This window comes from Apus apus, chromosome 9 (genome assembly GCF_020740795.1).
Source record: "Apus apus isolate bApuApu2 chromosome 9, bApuApu2.pri.cur, whole genome shotgun sequence".
Classification (NCBI taxonomy): domain Eukaryota; kingdom Metazoa; phylum Chordata; class Aves; order Apodiformes; family Apodidae; genus Apus; species Apus apus.
The window spans coordinates 4,842,032-4,859,648 of record NC_067290.1 but is presented as its reverse complement, the minus strand read 5'-3'; the positions used below and the strand labels follow the sequence as shown (position 1 = coordinate 4,859,648).

The 17,617-nt window shown below is 51.0% G+C and overlaps 1 protein-coding gene across 1 annotated transcript in view; it reads right to left on the bottom strand.

Annotated features, from left to right (window-relative positions):
• Positions 1-345: 345 nt before the first annotated feature.
• Positions 346-17,617, bottom strand: part of PRICKLE2 (prickle planar cell polarity protein 2) — a 101,423-nt gene continuing 84,151 nt past the window's right edge. Inside the window, exons 7-9 of the mRNA XM_051627802.1 lie at positions 16,938-17,124; positions 13,779-14,642; positions 346-3,178 (exon numbers count right to left, since the gene is read on the bottom strand). Of these exons, the coding sequence (XP_051483762.1) occupies positions 2,310-3,178; positions 13,779-14,642; positions 16,938-17,124 (1,920 nt within the window). The 3' untranslated portion in view covers positions 346-2,309. The remainder of the gene's footprint in view (positions 3,179-13,778; positions 14,643-16,937; positions 17,125-17,617) is intronic.

Genomic DNA, 17,617 nt, shown 5'->3' with positions numbered 1-17,617 from the left:
GAAATAGGCTGTTATTGATAAATTACAGGTTGAAGACTCCCCCAGCATAAGCTGGAGGCCTCTGAGGGATTTCAGCTGAGCTGCTCTGATTTACACCAGGTGAAGGCTTGGCTTTTTTAAAACCAAAACATGGGACCTGCTCACCAACCCCGGGGAAGGTGCATGGTGTGCAAGAGATGCTCCTCTATTGGCTTTTCCTGCAGCAGGGATGGGGCTGAGCTGAGTCTCCTGCTTTCATTGCGAGACCAGCTAAATGAAATTTCAGTGTTCTCCTCACAATTAACCAACACTCCTTAAGAGCAAAAACATACACACGAGACTCTGCCCTTTGGATGAATACTTCCATTTATTCCAACTGGAAAAAAACATTTCTTTAAATATACTTAAGTGTAATTTCTTTTTGTGTGTGTGTGTGTGTTTTCATTTTAAAGGTATAATAATAATAATAATCACATTGTCCTTTACAAACAACAAAAAAAATTCCTAGCAATAGTCTGTGCTATGGAGACATCCTTCTTCAAGGTTTTTCGGCATCTGCTGCTTTGAGTAGGCAAGGGGGGTGTCCCTGGGGGTGCCAGCACCTGCCCTGCAGGGGGACCCTCCTCCCTGGGGTGCAGGGCAGGGGCTGGCTTGGTGGGGGTGCGAGGACACCCCGAGATGCAGCAGCATGTGGGGGTGAGGGCAATATAGCCAGTTACACCTCTCAGCCCTCCTGCAGCTCAAAGCCCAGCTTCATCTTAACACCCTCAGGTGCTAACTCACATCTTTGGGTGCCAAGAGCCCCTTCTATAAACCTGCTCCTTCCCAGGAAGCACCGGGACAACCAGTGTTGACTCACAATCCTCCGGGACATGCTGCAATGGCAGCACCCCAATGGTTTAAAGCATACAGAGAACAAACTCACATCCACCATAACACAATAGCTGAGCCCTATTTATAGACTGCTCTGCCCTGGCGAGGCTGCTCTGGGGCTGTCCTGGCCTCGTGGGCAGGGGCTGAACACACCCAGGGACAAACCCCCCCAGGTCATGAGTGGCCTGGGACATCTCACCAGGGCAGGATCAGGCCCGCGGGGAGCAGTTTGCAGTCGTTTTTGTATGTGTTAGGCAATATTGAGACTTCCACGTGGTAATGAACAGCAGTTAACATAACCCAGGAGACTAGAGCACCATAAGACAAGCCTATATTCAAAACAATGTCATGCTGACATCACACAATTGCACCATTTACACTTTTATTTACTCCAAATAATAGTTCAATGTTTAGTAACTTCAGCGTTCTCTACAGAGGTGTAAAATTCCTTCTCTGGCTTTGGTCATTTACAACATGGCAGACATTTGGTTGTTCTGTTCCTTCCTATTTTATAATAATTAAAAAAAAAAAAAAAGAAGGAAAAAAATAAAGTCCTTTTTGCAGCTGTCAGGATTCCTCTCTCTGACTGATGGAGTGTACCTGAAATCACAGGTGTGAGCAGACTTCAAAATGCCAGCAAGGCCTCTTCAAGATTTAACAAAGCAGAAAATGTTCTCTTTATTTACCAAGAATGAAACAAACAGAAAAAACAGGGTTAAAAAAAAAAAAAAAAAAGAAAACAAACATCAAAAGAAGCAACAGCTCCAACTCTCACTGATATACTCAAGAAAATTTGATGATCAAATGGAAAGGGTGGGGGGTCCAAAGTACTGTTTGGTTAGCTCTGGCTGAAAACAATTCTGAATGTGCATGCATCTTCCCAGTGACTCCTAAGATATAGAAATTCCTCTGATATTACAAAATACAAAAATATTTTCTCCAAACTCTCATTTACAATTGCATTTACAACAATCACAGAAATAACTTAGGCTCCCACACTATCCGAGAGAGAGAGAGAGAGAGACAAACTACCTACCAACGTGGCCAATGGAAAACAAACAAAAAAAAACAACAGGTGGTGGAAAGAAAAAGCTACTGGCCAACTGGTGCTGAGAGTCAACAGTGGTAACCAAAACGCACGGACAGACAGAACTCAAAAGGCTGGTAGTTATCTGGGAGGAAGAGGAAAAACTACTGGGTTAATATTACAGGCTAAAGTGGACTTTTTTGATTGGTTGTTTTTTGTTTGTTGTCTTTTTTTTCTCCAAAGGAAAATGTGCAAAATATATTCACTGTGCCCAGGATTATGACTATTTATAGAAGCCAGTCTACAACCTTCTCACAACCTTCTCTTCGGGTCTTTTCTTTCTGTTACCGTAAAAGCGCTTACATGAATTGGAACAGTGCAAGTTGGTGAGTTAATTTACATTCTCCCGAGGTGCCTGGCGAGGATGCCATTAGGATATGATACAGTTTTTACTCTTCTGTCTTTTCCGGCTGTGCAACTGTCCCCTGCCACCCAGCGTGGAAGACTTGGGCATGCTGTACGAGCCGTACTTGTGCAGGAGCTCCTCGCTGGTCACGTACCGCAGGCGGGCGGGCTGGGGGATCGGTTCCCCGAGGAAATAACCCTCGTTGTCAGACTCGGAGGAGGAGGAGCAGGTGGAACACCAGTCGTATTCGGCGAAGTAGGGCCCCCACCTCTCGCCCAAGTGGTTCTGCAAGGCGAGGTCTGACACCGTCCGGGGACAGTGGCCGTAGACGTCCCTGCGGGGACCCTGTCCCACCGTCTCTCTGCAGCTCCTCTGGTGCATGAACTGGTCGTAGTCTTCCCTGGCTCGCAGCGAGGGTCTCTCCTTCAGCCGGCAGCACTGCTCGCTGGCCAGGTGCAGGGCGTTATCCGACCGGGAACGCCGAGACCGCCGGGGCCGGTGCGGGCGGTAATGCCGGTCGTCATCCCGGAGGGTAGTTCGGCGCCTGGTGCGCTCGCTCATGGGGGTGTGTCTCGTGCCCTCCTGTGTCCCCAGCTTGCCCCCGGGCACCCCGCTGCCGTAGTCGAAGCTCTGGTGCATCCGCCCGTGCGACGGCCGCTCCCGGTACCCGAGGGGGCTGGCGAGGTTGCGCAGGTTTGGCTCCAGGTCCTGGTACTGCTGCGCCGACAGCAGGCTGCGGACGGACTCGGCGCTTCGGAATTGCATGGAGGAGTTGAGGGTCCCCATGTTGCTCATCTTCTCCGAGACGTTCATGCCCGAGTCTTTGCTCAGGTCAGGCATCGAGAACCTGGAGAGATGCTCCTGGCGCTTGGCTCCACCATCTGCAGAGAGGCCTTTGCAGGGAAAAGGGAAAGGGAGGAAAAAAGAGAATTACGGAAGGAGAATTTTCTCTAAGCAGAGATGCAGGGTGAAGACTGGCTTTGGCCCCAGACTTTCGCTTTACAAAATAACTCAGTGGTTTAGATGCTGTCCTGAAAAGCCCTTTCAAGAGGCTGTTTGGCTTTTTTAAAGAGCAGACAGTTCCTCCTTTGGAGAAATCGCACCAATTTAAGGTGTTTTGAGTTGGACTCCAAGTTGCTTTTCGCGACTTCCTTCCCCATATGTCTCCACTGCCTGTGACTTGACAGAAATAACCAGCAATGCCAGGGAGAAATTATGCGTCAGAGGTAACCTGAGTCCTCCTGCACGCTGAGGTAACTAGGGTGCCATGATCCAGCACCCACATCTTGTGCAACAATGACATGTTTGGAAGGACTGCACAACGTCAGGGGCAGCTGAGAACAGGGCCACTGACTAATTCAGGCTTGTCACCACCTGGCACCACACAGGTCCCCAGAATGACAGCCATGGGGGGACTGATCGCATACCCTTGGCTGCAGCTGGGTTTACCAGGAGGCAAGGAAACACCCAAGCCCCAGAAGGTCTGATGGAGCTCCCTGTAAGCCACAGTATAGCAGGAGAGTCAGGTTATCCCTGCTACATGTGGGCAGGAGCCAGGATCATCATCTCCAGCTTGATGGGCTGCTCTGCTCAGAGAAGTGGCACACAGGGTCTCTCCCATGGGCAGACCAGCTCTGAGCTCCCATAAGGTGCTTTCCTCCAACCCTGAACTCCTGTAAGGTGCTTTCCTACAGGGCAGAAAGCCTTAACCCAGCAGCAGAGTTGTGTGGTGTCCACCCAGCACCTGCCCATCAATGAGAAACTCAACACACTCCACGTCGCCCTAGACCTTGGCCTGTTTTCTGGGTGTTTTCTGACTACATTCAGACTATCCCCACGTTGGCTTGACAACTGGCAGCAGCTACCACTTGCATTGCTCAGGACAACATGTTTTGCAAGCTATTTCAAAGGAAATCCATTTCATCCCAAACCAAATGCAGAGTGTTTGCCTTGGCGCTCTTCTCCCCGTCCCGCTCCGACAACCTCCCCGTGCAGACCGAACGTGGAGAGCTGTGCACCATCAGCAGGATTTTCAACATGACGCACAGCCCTTGTGCAATCACCGGGAATTTACGACTTTGTAAAATTAATTAAAAAAACCAACAACCCAGCCCACAATTCAAGAATAAACCTCTTCGCCCCTTAACAAAAAGCCGCTTGCATTTCAACCGAAGCTCAGCTCCTTCGGCATCAACTGCTGCCTGCCAAACCTGGACAAGAACAAGGGCTGCTGTCACTAACCTCAGTCACGAGCCACTTCAGGATTTCTTTGGACTCAGCCTTAAAAAGATCAACAGATCCTGCAAAGACGGGCGAGGTTTTCCAAATCCTCCCCTTGGTGGCAAGAGGGAGAGCTTCAGCACTTGAGCACAAGCTGCTGCAGCGTCTTGCATGATTTGGCTTTGCTCCCCGAGTCCCAGCCACCACAGCCATTTCTCTCTCCTCGTTTGCTTTTCTGCTGTTAATGGGGATGTTTCTGGAGTTTATGATTACAGAGGAAGGCAAAGCAAACGCAATCCCTGAGTGCCAGAGGAAAAAGGGATAGGCTGGGTTCAAAAAGAAGTCAGAGCCAGGTTTTGTTTAAAAAATGACAAAATTTTCAAGCCAGCTTCACGACTTTTCTTCCTAAGCCACACTGATCTTGAGCGAGCTAACCCAACCCTGCTGACCACCCTTTGGAAACAGGTCTGCATGGGATCCCTGTCCCCCCTGAGGATCTGCCTGCCCAGGCTCCCCACTCCCATTAAGGGAGTAAACAATTCCTGGCACACAGCACCTCCCCGCTGGAGCTACGATCTCCTGCCTTTCATCCCAGTGATGTTATTTGTCACATCAGGCACTGCTCCCCGTGTCCCTCTGTGCCACCACAGAGGAGCACAACAGCCCCTCAGGTGGGAAAAGCAACTCGGTTAGATGCACAAAGACCTCCTGAAAGGCTGGAATAACAATGGGATTGCCAGCGGAGCTGATGTGAACGTGACTCACGGCTGCTGACAGCCAAACGTGGCCTTCATCAGGGCTGTCAGACAAAAGCTGTTGACAAGGAAAACGAGCCCTGGGTGACATTTACGCAACCGTTGGTTAAGAGAACCAGCACGGCTCCGCAGGGAGAGCGAGCGAGGGCAGCGCAGTGCGGGAACACAGCTCCCAACTGCGGGAACACAGCTCCCAGCTACGGGAATGCAGCTCGGAACTATGGGATGCTCCTGCCACGTCAGCAGATGGATTTCGGCAGAACCATTTGAAAGGGGCCTGTCTCATCCCGCCTTGTGGAAGCACAGGGCGAGCTGGTGCTTCACCCCCAGCGCTCAGCCAGCCACACTGGATGGTACCCCACGGGTCTTGGCTCCCCTGCCATGGCCATTTCTCTCCTCTGGTCCTGCATCCAGCAAGGACAAAAATAAGCATCTAGGGAGAGGCTCTCGGGACACAGAAGGAGAAGAGCAATATTTTCAAATTACATGAGACATATCTGCATCCTCCACATCAGGGCCAGAGCACTGCACACACAGCTCCAGTGGCTGAGCAGGACAACCTGCAGTGAAACCTGTGTTTGTTCTTGCCAGGAGTATAACAAGCTGCACTGCATGGGGGGGGGGGGGAGGTTGGCTCTGGGAAAGGCAGAGACGGGGCTTCACAGGTTTAATTTATGCAGGCTGGGGGTCTCCAGCCCCTCACACACACCTCCAGCAGACACCATGAGGTCTTTTCCCCTTCAAAGAGCTGGTCAGCACAGGAGCAGCAATCTCGGACAAGGACCCTGCAATACACACACAGCTCATGCTTGGAAAGCAAGATTTAATCAGCAATTATTAGGCCCAGGGGATGTTTTCTGGCTGTTCATCCGGATGGCCCGATTATAATTAAGCACACACACTTGAAGATCTTGAATTGCTGGGAGAATGTGGATTGTAAGAGGAATCCAGCACAGAGCATGTTCACCACCAGCACACGGGGCCCAGGGCACAATGGAGCCTGTGCTTGGGAGGCTGCAGCAAAGCCACCCCAAGACCCAACAGCTTTACTTCTCCATAAGACAGTTAGAAATTCTCCCTACTGAGGGCCAACTGCATCTTCCCAGGCAGATCTGGCAGGCTGCACGTGGACAAGCCTTTTTTCGGGAGCCTCACTAGCAAGTGACCCAGCAGGCAGCACGGCTGGGGTCAAGGAAAATTTATCTGCTCACAGTGGCAGCAAAGGATTTCTTCTGCTCAGTCAGATGCAAAGCTGTGCTTTTACAGCATCACCAAAGGCCCCAAAAGCTCCACACGGCTCTTACAGTGCCCAGAGCAGGTACCAGGTCAAGGATGCAACTTCTAACCCACATGAAACACAAAGGTGCCTCCAAGGCTTTATTTAACATTTACACCAATGCAAGGTGTAAAGTATCATGAGCAGGGATTAGGCACAGATTAGTCTTTTAAAGCTCCCTAAATGATCCTGCCCTTCCCCAGGGAGCTGCAAAGCCTCAGCAAGGCATTGCAGGAGCAAGCCAGGAGTGCTCCAATCTGACCACAGTGAGTTCAGAGGACAGCAATAACCACTTGTCTAAAAAATTTCATCTAGAAAATATAACCTAGGAAATAAAGTTTGAAAGAGCAGGGCTTGTTTAGTCTAGAGAAGAGAAGGCTGAAGGGGTTATAATAACAGCCTTCAAATATGGAAATAAATGCTTGCAAAGAGGAGGGGAATACATTATGTACTGGGTCTGTTGAACTCCACAAGGAAAAATTCAGCTCAGAGAAGAAAACTCTTCCTGTGCAATCATGGCAGAAGGTGGCCAAGGCAGGATGTGGCACCAGAGGGTTTCCTGGGCATCCAAAGGCAGTCAATGCCTGGACACAGGCAGGGTGGCTTTGAGTCCTGCACTGCCCTGGAGGAGGTATTTATTTACAGCCGCTGCAGCTCCCTCTTAATGAAGTGTTTCATCTGGGAACACAGCTAATAACCCCAGTGAGCTCCAACCTGGAAGGAAAAGCACACTGGAGGAGGCCCTACCACGCAGCACTGATTTTTTTCTAACAAGGAAACCTGAGAATGTTTCCCAAGGCTGCCCAGGGGAGCATCCATGGTACAGGATGGTTGTCATCACATCCCCAAGCCCTTTCCAAGGATGCACACCGGGGGGGTGATGAGCTGACCCCACCCGACTTTCCTTCTGCAAAAAGATGCTCTGAGACACCCAGGACATCCCTCAGCATCTGCCCCAGAGGCTCTTGCACTGGAAGAGAAGCGATGGCACCTGCTGCCACCAGCACAGTGTGTTGGCTGGGGCCATCCCACGGCCAGACTGGAGCCAGCACCGTGGCACACGTGGACACAGCAGGTTATTTTGCTGCTGTGTGGGGCTGCCAGGCTCAGTATTTCACCCTGCAGCCATGGAAACACAGGCCTCTTGGAATGAGCACAAGTGAAAGCTGCAGCTCGCCTGAGGGCGTTTGATATAAAACTCGCGCTGGCTACGGTGCCACAAACACAAAGCAGGTTTCTGATGAAGGTCTGGTAAAAAACTGCTGTACCATCGCCTCCAAACTCCTTCCCCACCCTATTAAGAGTCACGTTCATCCCATAAAACGCTGCCAAGGGAAATAACAACCAACTAAGCAAAGCGACAGCACAACGATATTCCTCATGAGCATCACCTCTACAGCCTGGCCACAACAAAGCCCTTCAGTCTCACCCCGTGTGCTTTGCTGAACCGGGGCTGCAAGTTGCATTAATTGTGGATTATTAAACCATGTGGCCAATGACAGCAGAGGGGCTGCTGAGAGCACATACGCCGGGTGTGAGGCTGGAATGAAGCCCCCTGTGAGGGGACACAGCTCCCAGCCCCCTTTACATTGAGCTCCCTGTGAAGCCGAGGCCCAGCCACAGCCAGCATCCCTCTGCAGAGAGCACCCTCAGCTTCACCCCAGCCCTGACTTAGGATGCTGCACACACACAGGGCTATGCTGACACTGGCTTCTGGCTTTTATTTTATCATAACATACACGTATACCTGTGCACTGCAGTCCTCACCACCCGACATGGGTGCCTGCCCACACCAAAACCCTGTGCCTAGCCCAGCTGGCCAGTGGTTAAGTGCAGTTCTACAGGCACAGGAGGGGATGGTGCAGAATCTCTTATGTCCAGCCCCCTTGACTCAGAGCCTTCTCTCTCTCATAGCACCAGGTTCAACAGCAAGAACTAAAAAATGACCTTAAGGACAGCCTGGCCAGGGCTTTGTTTATAGCTCAGCCCTGTCTCACTTCAGAGCTACCTCGGGGTGTGCAGAAATAAAGCAGAACCCTTATGTAACTGGAAATCACGGAAAACAAACTATTTTGGGAAAGCAGAGCGCTCACCAAGCGGTTGTTGGTGCTGACAGCCTCCCATGGTGTGCCCCCACCTGCTACCCCGAGGTGTCAGGGGCTATTTCCTACCTGATCCATCCTCGTCTGGCTCGATGAAGGAAGTCCCTAGACAGGTGCTGCCTGGGAAAGGCCTTGGATTTTAACCTAGAAATGTTCCCATAATCCCACTCATGGGCACCACCAGCTCCTACACCCTCCCCAGAAAAGGCAGGATGGCCAAGATGTGGTCAGGGACAATCTGCTATTGCCTCCCCTGACATGTCTTCTCAGAAATGATTCTGTACTCCCTCTGGTTTGGTTGTTACTCCATGTGCTTTGGCACATCTGTGTGTGACAGCGAGGGGGTGAAGGTGTGCACGTGTCTGGCCCTCAAGGAAAACATGTCAAACCTCCCACTGCCAGGCAGAGAAAGGAGGGTGAGGGGGAGAAGAAACATTCCTGGCAGATTTATAATGTTTCGGTATTGACCCTTTGGGAAGGAAAACCTCTAGCTTCACACATCTTGGGTTTTGAAAGACCTGGCTTGGACTGTGGAATGATACACCCAGGCGTCAGAATTGCAAGAAGTCCCCCCAGGGATCCCATCTTCCAACTTGGAAGCAGTTTTATTTACACTGCCTGTATCTGGGGCAAAGAGGATGGTAGGAGTGAGCTGGAAGCCTCTTTTTTCTTAGAATAAGTCAAGAACAGCCAATATGTCATTTTCTGGCTTGCCTAACTTGGCTGAAGCACCCATGGCAGACACCGACTCCAGCCCAGCTCCAGGGAGAGGAGCATCCATGGGATGCTGTGCCATTGAGGACACAGGGATGGGGACCAGCCCCTGGACCCACTCATCTGAGCCCCTCGCTGCCGCCCCTGAGGTTGTTCAGCAGCTGCTCCCAAGCCTGTGGTGTAGGAGAGGATGGGCCATTGAGTGATTCTTGGAAAACACACCCTGGGTCTGAGAAACAGAGCTTTTTCCTTCTCCCTCCCCTCCCCGCAGCTTTCAGCCCCTCCTCAGGCAGAGGAAGAGGAGAGGACTGGAGACAGACCATGTGGTGAGGTCACTGGGCAACTCAGACCTACAGGGATCAGCACTGACCCATGAGCTTATTCATACATTTTTCTCTCTCTGCTTTCTGGGTATGTCACAATTGTTGTTTAGTCCTGGAAAAACAAGCTACTTGATGCCTTTGGGCATCTCACAACACAGATGACAGGAGAAATGTGTGCCATACATGTGAAATCACATTCCATCCTATAACAGCACTGGGTTACCATGCTTTCCTGTGGATTTATGCCTGTGACAGGCTGTTACCCTCACCCAAACTCATTTTCTCAAGAAATACTTAGAATCTACTTCTTTTGCATACAACAGCATCATCGTTCAATACAACTTCTACCTCCAAAGCATTTCTGCTCTCTGCAAGCTGCACACAGAGACTGTTCCTGGAGAATAACATTAAGCCTGCAGGTACTTTCTTAAGTGGGCTATTTGACCAGCTGGCATTTTGTGGAAGTGACTGCTTGGAATTGGCAGAGATTAGCTCTTGACTTCTAATTCAGCTGCTGGGCACATACAGTACCTGCAAAACCTTTTTAGAGGGCAATGCAAACACAAGCAGAGCTAGGCAGAGCAGAAGCCCTGGGAGGACAGCTGTGATGGACTGAGCATGTTCTGGGAAGTGATTAACTTTTGGTAGGATCAGGCTCCTCCTCATGAGAAAAGCTTCCTGGACAAACTCCATCTTAGCATTGTCCTGATTACTTCATGAAGGGAGCTAAGGAGCAAACAATGCTTCAGCATCCACGGTTCTGTATTGTTTCTAATGCCATTTTAAAAAAACAAAACAAGAACAAACTAAAAGCAAAAGCAGCCAAAGGAAATAAAATACAAATGATAACATAAAATCCAGCAAAAATCAGCTCCCTCTTGGAAAATTTGCTAGGAAATATTGTTTGCCTTTTGCCTCTCCATGTAATTGCCATATTGGAAAGGAGGAAGACCCAGTCTCCGAGAAGAAGAGAGATATTCAGACAGAAATGTGAGGGGAAAGGAGAGATGCCCTCTACCAGCAGGAAACTCTGCCCTTTGCCACTGGGCGTGTTGAAATCCCATTAGCGTTTGTGGCAATTCCAGAAAAACAACCAGAGGGGGCAGAGACACTCCCATCTAATTCAAACCCTGAAATGGAGCAGGAAGGTCACAGCTACCTCTAAAACTCAGGTGTTTGCTGGTGCACAACTCCACATGGGGAAACAACAGAGCACAGTCCAGCACTTGAAGTGCCCAAGATTAACATGGTGTCACACCTCTTTACTAACCCATGAAGAACTGGCTTTAAAGGGATTAAATAAAGCCTGGTTGGTAAAGTGAAAACCTGGGGTTCCCACAAGAGACTTGGTGTCTCCTAGTCCAGCACTGAATGCATCACAAATATTATAGGGACAAGATCTGTCCCTTCTGGCCAGAGGACAGGGACTAGTGCAGCACACCCTGTGAGTTATCTGCTTTTACTGACATCTCCACCTAATTAGTAGTTAAGTCATAATAGAAACATCACAGCAAAAGCTGCTGCCAGGGAGGGAACAGCTTTTAACGTGTGCTCTGCAGGTCAGGGACTGTTTGCCCTTCAGCTGCCTATACAAAAATACCGTTTCCAACAATGCCATAAAACGTTAGATGGATGTGGGTGTTAACTATTTCACTTTTTAAGGTGGAGCAACTGTGCAGCATCAGTAGCTGAAAGGGACCTTGCACCTGGATGCCAGGGAGTTTCTTGCAAAGCTGGGCTGGGGTGTGGGGGGTGTTTGCAGGAGCAATGAGCACGGGGATGAGGAAAGCTGGGCAGCAGGGTGCTATGCCTTGACAACCCCCTACCCAAAAACCTGCTCTCCCACAGACCTCAGCCAGGTCATCGAATCTCCCTGTCCTCAGAATGCTGCCAGCTGAATGGAATGATAATTGTGTCTTCCATAATTGCACACACAGCCCTGAGGGAGGTGCCTGTTACTGCTGCAGTGCCCCCCAGCTCAAGCTGAGCCAGGTCCCAGAGCGAAGAAAATTATTAGAATCTTCTGCATTAATAAAAATGTTATCACCTCACTCTGCAGAGGAACTGCTGAAGTTTGGTGCAAGCCTCAGCATGCTAAGCATCAGCTCCAGAAAGCAGGAAAGCAGCAAGTTGTTAAGGCAGGCACTGCCCATAAGGAAATTCATACTTTGACTAAGTATGGAGGACAGGTGCCTTTTGAAGGCCTCCCTCCCAGCTCTTTGAAAAGGGGTTTCTAAAACAAAAGACAGATTGATTTTCACTCCAGCACGAAGGCCTTGCCACATTTCCTGTCTCTTGACCTGTATCCCCAATAACTTCTTACACTTCAGCTCCAAGGCATGCAACAAACCCTCCCAAGTACTCAGGGATTGCTCATCTGAACTCAGTGTTGCTCAAGACTCTTTGTACTGATGGGCTTTACACAACACAAGTTTTCAGGAAGATGAGCGGTTTTGGAAATGTGGAGCTTTGCTTAAGGAAGCCTTGTTCCAGAGAGCAAATCCCAACTCCCACACCATTTCACATCTATTCTCCCTCTGAGGCTGTTTGAGCAAAACCCTCTCCAGCTCATTAGCTTCTGTCCCCCTCTGCTCTACCACTTGCTGGTTAGGGAGATCCTGGCTGAGCAGAGAGATCATTTCACATCTTGGCACGGGGCTGGCAACTGCCCTAAACAAACACACGGAAACCCAGGAGCAGGGTGAGGAGGCACGGGTGTAGCAGAGCAAACCTGTCCATCCAGGCTGGGCAGAGCACAGAGCTGCAGCCGTGCTCAGCTCTTGAGGCCCAGCAATGCTTGCCAGTGAATTCCCACCACCTGGGGCCAGGACAAACTTTTTAGCAGGGCCTGTAGTGATAGGACAAGGGGTGATGGTTTTAAACTGAACGAGGGTAGATTCAGACTAGATATTAGGAAGGTATTTTTTACAATGAGGGTGGTGAAACACTGGCACAGGTTTCTCAGAGAGGTGGTAGATGCCCCATCCCTGGAAACATTCAAGGTCAGGTTGGACAGGGCTCTGAGCAACCTGATCTAGTTGAAGACGCCCCTGTTCACTGCAGGGGGGTTGGACTAGGACTAGGTGACCTTTAAAGGCCCCTTCCAACCCAAACCATTCTATGAATCTATGATTTTGTGATCCCATGGGATGCCCTCAGGACCAGGTGCCAAACACACCACAGGCTGCTCACTGCTGGGGACAGCAAGACAGACAGATTCCATTTTGAAGGGAGCAGGTGGAGGACCTGCCCGAATCCAAGCAACGCTTGGCTGGAACAGAGAAAAGCTGAGGGAGTGGCAAAGAAAAGGCAAGGCAGGATCTCTGGTGAGTAAACCAGGCTCAGTATTTTCTTTTCTGAGAAGTTTTCTGCTGAGGGACTTGGAAGCAAGCGATAGCTGTGCCAGAGGAGTGCAGCCATCCAGTAATGGGAACTCCAGCAGGCTCCAGGGCTGAGCCACGGAGCAGAGCCCCGCTGCAGACACGTCCCTGCACGCACACCCGGCCCCGCAGCCACAGCACGAAACCCAAACACGTCTGGAGGGGAAGACTGAGAAATATTACCCTGGGATGTGCTCACGGGAAACAGGCTCAGCCTGGCAGGACAAACATCTCGCCTGGCTTTTCCTTGCAGTTTCTGCCTGAGGATTGGGGAAGAGGAGAAGAAGAGCCGTGCGTAGAGGGAGAGGAATTTCTTTTGACTAGTCACGTGCTGGAGGACTGTGTAACATGCAAGAGGGGCTAACGGGGCCTATTTCAAAGCATTCAAAAATGTTTCTAGCCCCCAAGGGCAGCTGACAGCAGTCCTTCAAATGCTGAAGGCTGGAATCTGCCTCTGCGTTCACAGCTGGCCTTGATTTTCCCCTCCTTTTCACAAAAGGGAGGATTAAAGAGCTGGGAAACATTTGCTTTGAGCTACACGAAAAGGCCTCCCATCTATAAAGCCCTGCATTTGGTAAACACAGCGAGCAAAGCAAGAAGGGCTGCCAGGCACAGTGGGGCCGGGTCAGCAAGCCTGTGGCACTGAGCTGGAGCACAAGGGACCTCATCACACAGAGGAGGCGTCAAGGTGGCGGGAGGGTGACAGGAGCAGGGGTGACATACCTGTTGCATTGGAGAGCGCGAGGGATTCCATGGAGCCGCGGGGGGTCTGCTCGGTGGGCGTCAGGTCCTCCGTGAACTTGAGGGCGTTGATGGGGTGCCGGGTACGGCACTGGGGCGTTGGCATCCCGCCTTCCTCTTCCTCTTCGTACTTGGGGACTTTGAGACTTCCTCTGGTCTCAGGGAAGCTCTGGTTGGACATGTCGCTGTAGCTCTCCTGCGAGCGAAGCCTCCCCGAGTAGTAGTCCTCCCTGCAGTCCTGGATGAAGCTGCCGCCGTGGCTCTTCATCGCCAGCGAGGAGCTCCTCTTTGGGTTGCTGAAATGTTTCGCCCATAAATCCTGCTGCGAGCCTGGGACCTGGCTGGGGCTGTAGGAGGTCCTTATGTTGCACTGGCTGAGAAGCTGCAAAGGGCTTTGGGACTGACTTTGCTCCATTTTGCTCCCGTAGTGGTAGAGCTCATCCCGGCTCCTCCACAAGTGCTCCCGGTTGAGGCTCGGCGTCTGGCTGGCCAGGCTCAGCAAATCCATCTGCAGGGAGAGCGGGTCCACGTCGGTGGAGAGGCGGTTGGAGGTGACCTGCAGCTGGTTGCAGGGGCTGCGTGCCCCCTCCTCGCCCTTCCCCTTGTTCTTGCCGATCTTGGCGCTGCGGCGGGACTCCTTGGCTCGCGCGCTCTGGAAAGCCGAGTCAGAGGAGTCGGAGCCGTTGGGGTCATCGCCCATGCTGCAGGCCCTGGAGCAGAAGATCTGCCCCTGCTTGGGCAGGAAGGGCCGTCCCAGCAGGGACTTCTTGCACTGTGCACAGCAGAAGCAGGTCTCGGTGGCGTGCCAGTGCTGGCCATCGTACGTCATCTGGCCCTGGTCGATACCTTGAGGGGAACATGCAGAGCGTGGGAGTTAGCCCATGTACATCACTTCACACTGCACTTAACATGCGTGTCCTCTGTAAGCAACATGCACCCAGGCTCACTCTCAAAAGCCCTTCAGCAGGGCTTCACCAGTGCGTGAGGTTAAGCCCATTTCTAACTCCTTGCAGGCTCTGCTCGGCAGCTCCTCAGCATTGGGAAAGGCAGCAGAACTCAGCCTCGAGCTGTTTCATATTAAATGGGGACATTTCCGATCATAAAGCAAAGGAATGCAAGAAGTTCTCCATAAAGTCCTTGAAGTCAAAGCAATAATATGCTGCCTAGTTAAAAAAAAAACCAAAAACACAACAAAAACCCCAAACAAAAACCAAAAAGCCTCCAGCTGAACCATAATGAGGAATTTGTTCTGCCTTGGTTAAGAATGTAACAGAGAAGATGATGTCCCTGTTCCTCGCTGTTACCATGGCCCCATCCTAACTTTATTTTGGCTACTGGGGTTCTTTCTCCAAAGGGGAGCAGAAAGAGCCAGCCCCAGGGATCTAAGCACACACCCTTGCCTTGCACCCAGCCAAATTTCCCAGGTTGCACTCCCTGGGGTGCACAAATGAATTGATGCAGAGGGTCTGTTCCCCACCAGCAAGATCCTGAGGAGCACACGCCTGCTGCAAGCCCAGCACTCTTGGTCAGAGCCATGAGCAAAGCTCCTGGGGTTTCAATTATAACATTTATTCACTTGTTTAAGCTGCTGTTCATGGCAAAAGCCCCCATTAACTGAGAAACTGCTGCCATGGGGCAGGCTGGCTGGCATGGCAGGGGCTGCACCCCACGTGTACACTCCACAGGCTTACATGCCCACCACAGCTGTGTCACTGGGGAGGCCGACTGCAGCCAGATAATTTACCTTAACAGTCCATTTTATTCCAAGCTAAAGTTGCTTTAGCGTAATTGATTTTTTTTTTCCTCCCCTTATAATGAGCAAAATGCTTTTACATAGATTGGAGTGCTGTGCTTGTGGACAAAAGAGAGACAAGTCGGTGGGTGGGATTTTATAAGCTCCTTTTCCAATGCCCCAAAAGCCATCTCGCAGAGGAAGAGCCCAGCCTCTTTATTCTGAGCCTTGGCTACCCAACCCAAACCTTGCAAGTCTTAAGCACACACTTACCTCTGATTTTCGTGGCTCTTACACACAAAGCTCAGTGACTACTAAGTGCAACTTGCAGCAAAATGGCTGCAGTCCCTCCTTTGCTAGAAATGTGTAGATATGCACCAAACCAGGCATTTTTCTCCAAAAAACTGACAGTCAGCAGGCTCTGGGTGGATGGACAAAGGGGAGGACAGCAGATGGGGAAAGCATAAGAGGAGGGAGCATGCAAGAAGCATGAACAGCTGCTTCTTCACCGCTCTGCAGCTGAGCTTTCAGGAAGGATGTGCTGCAGGTCACAGCAAACACGTCCTCCAAGTGCTTTGCTGAAGCCCCGAGTTTCTGCTCCTCCCTTGCCATCTGGCCGATGCACAAGAGCAAAATGGTTGGGTTTTTTTTTTCCTTTCCCTGCAGCCTATGAAATATCTGAACACGTGAGCTCACCTCCACGGACAAAGAAAGGGCTGCCTGCCTGCCCGTGAGCACGTGTAAATGCTCAGCCAAGTGGCAAATGGGATTGGGGAGAGCAGCGAGGTGACTTCCCACCCCCCGAGTGCTGGGGGGACAACTAGGCCCCACAATAAACCACATTTTAAATCAGTGTTCTAGAAACATAGATTGACTCTGATGCATGATTTCTTTCTGTCTGAGAACACCTATCTGGGGGTTGATTAAAAAAGGAAAACAGAAGCAAATGATGCCTAATGGACAAGCATCTTTCCTGTCAGTAGCTCATTAACTCATGCAATCCCTTGGCAAGCCTGGCTGTAAAAAAATCTGGGAGTTGAAGGGCCAGGCTGTTTACAGGAAAATGAGATTTAAAGGAAAAGAAAGCGTGGATTATAGTAGGCCAGAAAATGCTTTCACTATTTGCAACACCTCCTGAAGTTTCTCTCTGATAGTCCTCTCCTCTCGACCACAAAAAGGAATAAGCACTGGTTTAACCAAACAAACTACCGTGCCAGGTCCTTGGTGAGATGTGAGAGGGGAACAAGCCTCTTTGGATGCTGCAGGGCTGCAGCAGAGCCCAGCTGTGGGCTGTCCTGCCCGCAGCCCCGAGTCATTGTCACAGCCAAGGCAACAGCTCTTGCTGCCAGAAACAACCTTCCAAGCAGAGGTTTGCCCTCCCACCCCGGCTGAGGGCAGGGGGCACGTACCAATGTGCTGGGCGCAGGTATCGCAGTACTCGGCGTAGAGGGACTCGAAGCAGCTGCAGCAGTAGGGCCTGCCATCCTTCATGATGTACCTCTGCCCCCCCAGCACCGTCTCGCATTCAAAGCAGCAGAAGTGCTTCATGTGCCAGTGCCGCCCTTCGGCCTCGGTGCATTCGTCGGCAAAAATGATCTGGGAGGGCCGGAGGGGGAACAAAACAAGGAGCAGAGTCGGTCAGAGAGGGATGCGGGCACCAACCTTTGTGTCTCTTGTCTGTGCACGGCAGCTGTGCCCTTCTGCTCATACCACCTCCAGGTTTTACAGTTCCCCCCTCCCACGGTTTGACTTGCAGCAGGGACACCCGGCATCCACTGAAGTGTAAATAGTTCAGGACCACGTTAGTGCACGGACTGCAAAGTGTTAAGGCAGAGCTCGCAGTAATGTGCTCATAAGCACATCCATCAGCAGGACAGGTCGATCAGGGTAATAAACATGCTTATATACAACCTATCGATCTGGTGGACTTCTGAAGAACACAGCAGCCACTTACTAAAACACATTTACTCGTCTCTGAAACAGGGACTGGAGTACAAAGGATTAGCAAAAACACAATAAGTGGCTGCTGTCTGGAAGGGAGAGAACATGGAGCTACCTGGCTCCTTCCATCGCCTCTACCTCAGCCCAT